Source organism: Crocodylus porosus, unplaced genomic scaffold (genome assembly GCF_001723895.1).
Source record: "Crocodylus porosus isolate Cpor-Errol unplaced genomic scaffold, CroPor_comp1, whole genome shotgun sequence".
Classification (NCBI taxonomy): Eukaryota; Metazoa; Chordata; order Crocodylia; family Crocodylidae; genus Crocodylus; species Crocodylus porosus.
The window spans coordinates 13,153,297-13,155,708 of NW_017728921.1; the positions used below are offsets into that span (position 1 = coordinate 13,153,297).

Here is a 2,412-nt window from a genome sequence, read left to right on the forward strand (position 1 = left end):
GCAGGGCCCGTGTATTGGGGTGGTCACGTGGTCTGTGCTGCTGGGGGAGCCCTGGGGGGTCGCTAACTGCCCCTTGCTGCCCACAGGAGGCCATGGAGGAGGAGGAGGGCAGCCCCACTGCTGCCCCAGCAGAGGGTCCCGCGGGAGACATGTACGGCTACATCAAGGAGGACCTGTTCACCTCGGAGATCTACAAGGTGGAGATCCAGAACCTGCCCAAGTACATCGGCTTCAATGATGTAAAGAAGTTCCTGGCCAAGTACGGACTGGCCCCACACAAGATCAAGCTGTTCGGCAAGCAGACCTTCGCCTTCGTCACCTTCAAGAGCGAGGAAGAGCGGGACCGGGCCTTGCGCGTCCTCCATGGGACCCTGTGGAAAAACCGCCCCTTGAGCGTGAGGCTGGCCAAGCCCAAGGCCGACCCCATCGCCAAGAAGAGGAAGAAGGAGGGCGAGGAGACAGACCAGGACCAGGCCAAGCGCCGGGCTGTGGCCAGCAACAATGGGGAGGAAGAGCCTCCGGGCAATCGGATCGCGGATGTGGTGACCCCTCTGTGGAAAGTGCCCTACAAAGAACAGCTGGTAAAGAAGAAACAAGAGTGCGAACAAGTGCTGCAGAAACTAACCAAGTAATTTCTCTTTGGCCCCCCTTTACGTGTTACATTTATGGGGCAGTTTACGGGTTAATTGTGTAGTTTGGTTCGACTGGCTGCCTGCCCAAAGTAATTGTTCCGCCCTCAAAAGTTCCCTCCGTGCAGCTGCATCAAGTTAGAGCTGGAAAATGTGTGCTGACTTTGTAGCTGGTTTCTCTTCACCTTCGATTTGCATGTGGAGCAACTGTATTTAACTTTGAAAAAAATGTGACTGCGGATGCGTTACAAAGAGCCCCTCTGGACGTTCAGGTAAAGGCCTGATAGAGTCTGATCTACATCGTGCCTTTACGTGAACATCTAGAGGGGCCCTTTGTAATGCACTCCTAGTTCAGTGTTTTTTACAGAGTTAAATACACCTGCATGTTAGCATGGCTAAAATCCAGCTCACTGCTTTTCTCCCTTTGTAGATGTAATGCAGGAGTGTCAAGCACATGGCCTGCGGAGCCATACCATTTGTCCCACAGCAGTGCCTGCCACATGCAGCATGTACTGGCTTCTGCCCCAGGCGCTGCATGCTGTGTGCAGAGCTTGTCTGGCTTGAGCTGCACACAGCATGAGGCCAGTCTGGGGAGTGTGCTGCATGTGATGTCTGCACCAGACCAGCCCTGCATGCTGGATCCTGACCTGGTCTGGACTGGGTCTACAGGCAGATATCCATGCTGGATCCAGCACACGTAGACCGGTGTGGGTGCCACATGCAGTATCCACCACAGGCCAGTGCCATGTATACCGTGTACCCCAGGTTGACCATGGGTTGTGTGTGGCATGTGCCCTGGACTGGCCCCACTCATCTCATACCACATTGGCATATGCTGCATACTGTGCATGAGGCCGGAACCAGCGCATGTGCTGTATGTGGTGCTTGTACAGGCCCAGCCCTGTGGGATGGATCTGGCATATGGGGCCAGTTTGTGGGCCTGATCCTGCCCCATACCCCTTATCTGGTGCATGGGGCTAGATGAGTTTGACACTCCTGGTGATAATGGTTTAAGTTTCTTTTTTTAATATGAAAGAGCCATTTTCTTGGTCACAGTAAATACAATCCTCCAATCCTAGCTTCTGACAATCATGTTGGTCTAGAATTTGATATTCATAGTTCTGGATCAGCTAGCTTCAAAACACCCTGCCAAATAAAATATGTTGTTTTAAGGTCAGTTATTCCACTAAGCACCAAGGTGAGTCCTGAAAAGTTGGAATTACCAGCCTTTTGGAGAACTGAAAAATGAATCGCAGCAGGTGTAAAACTCATTATGTAATTCTGATTGCCTTCTGGCTTCTAATGCTCTAATTCTGTCATCTTTGTCTTACTTAGGCATTAAAATATTAGAACAGTGTAGGATAATATATAAAAATAGAATGTTGGTTTTATTGATACTTTAATTCATTTACATGTCTGTCCCTGTAAGTAAAGCATGTGACCTTCTTAGTCAAAAAACAAACAAACAGGGGAGAGTGACATTTTAAATGTCTCTGTTGAAATGCCTGTACTCTGTACATCTCTCAAACTTTTGCCCTTTCTGTTTTGTGCAGGGAAATAGGAAACAACAACAAAGCACTGTTACCTTGGCTGTTTGTGCAGAAGCAGAAGTATAATAAAATCTGTTGCCCAGTAGAGGGAGTAAAAGCATCACCATTACAGGTAGTTAAATTTAAATTTGGGGTTTGAATAGGTTATATGTAGTACACTCTAAAAGTCACCTAATTTTTTTAGCCTTCAGGGAAGGGGTACATTACTACAGTAGAGAAAAATATGGAACTTG

The 2,412-nt window shown here is 48.6% G+C and overlaps 1 protein-coding gene across 1 annotated transcript in view; it reads left to right on the forward strand.

The window, feature by feature from the left end:
* Positions 1–69: 69 nt before the first annotated feature.
* TRMT2A (tRNA methyltransferase 2 homolog A) overlaps positions 70–2,412 on the forward strand; it is an 11,280-nt gene continuing 8,937 nt past the window's right edge. The window contains exons 1-2 of the mRNA XM_019539020.1: positions 70–628; positions 2,183–2,291. Of these exons, the coding sequence (XP_019394565.1) occupies positions 93–628; positions 2,183–2,291 (645 nt within the window). The 5' untranslated portion in view covers positions 70–92. The remainder of the gene's footprint in view (positions 629–2,182; positions 2,292–2,412) is intronic.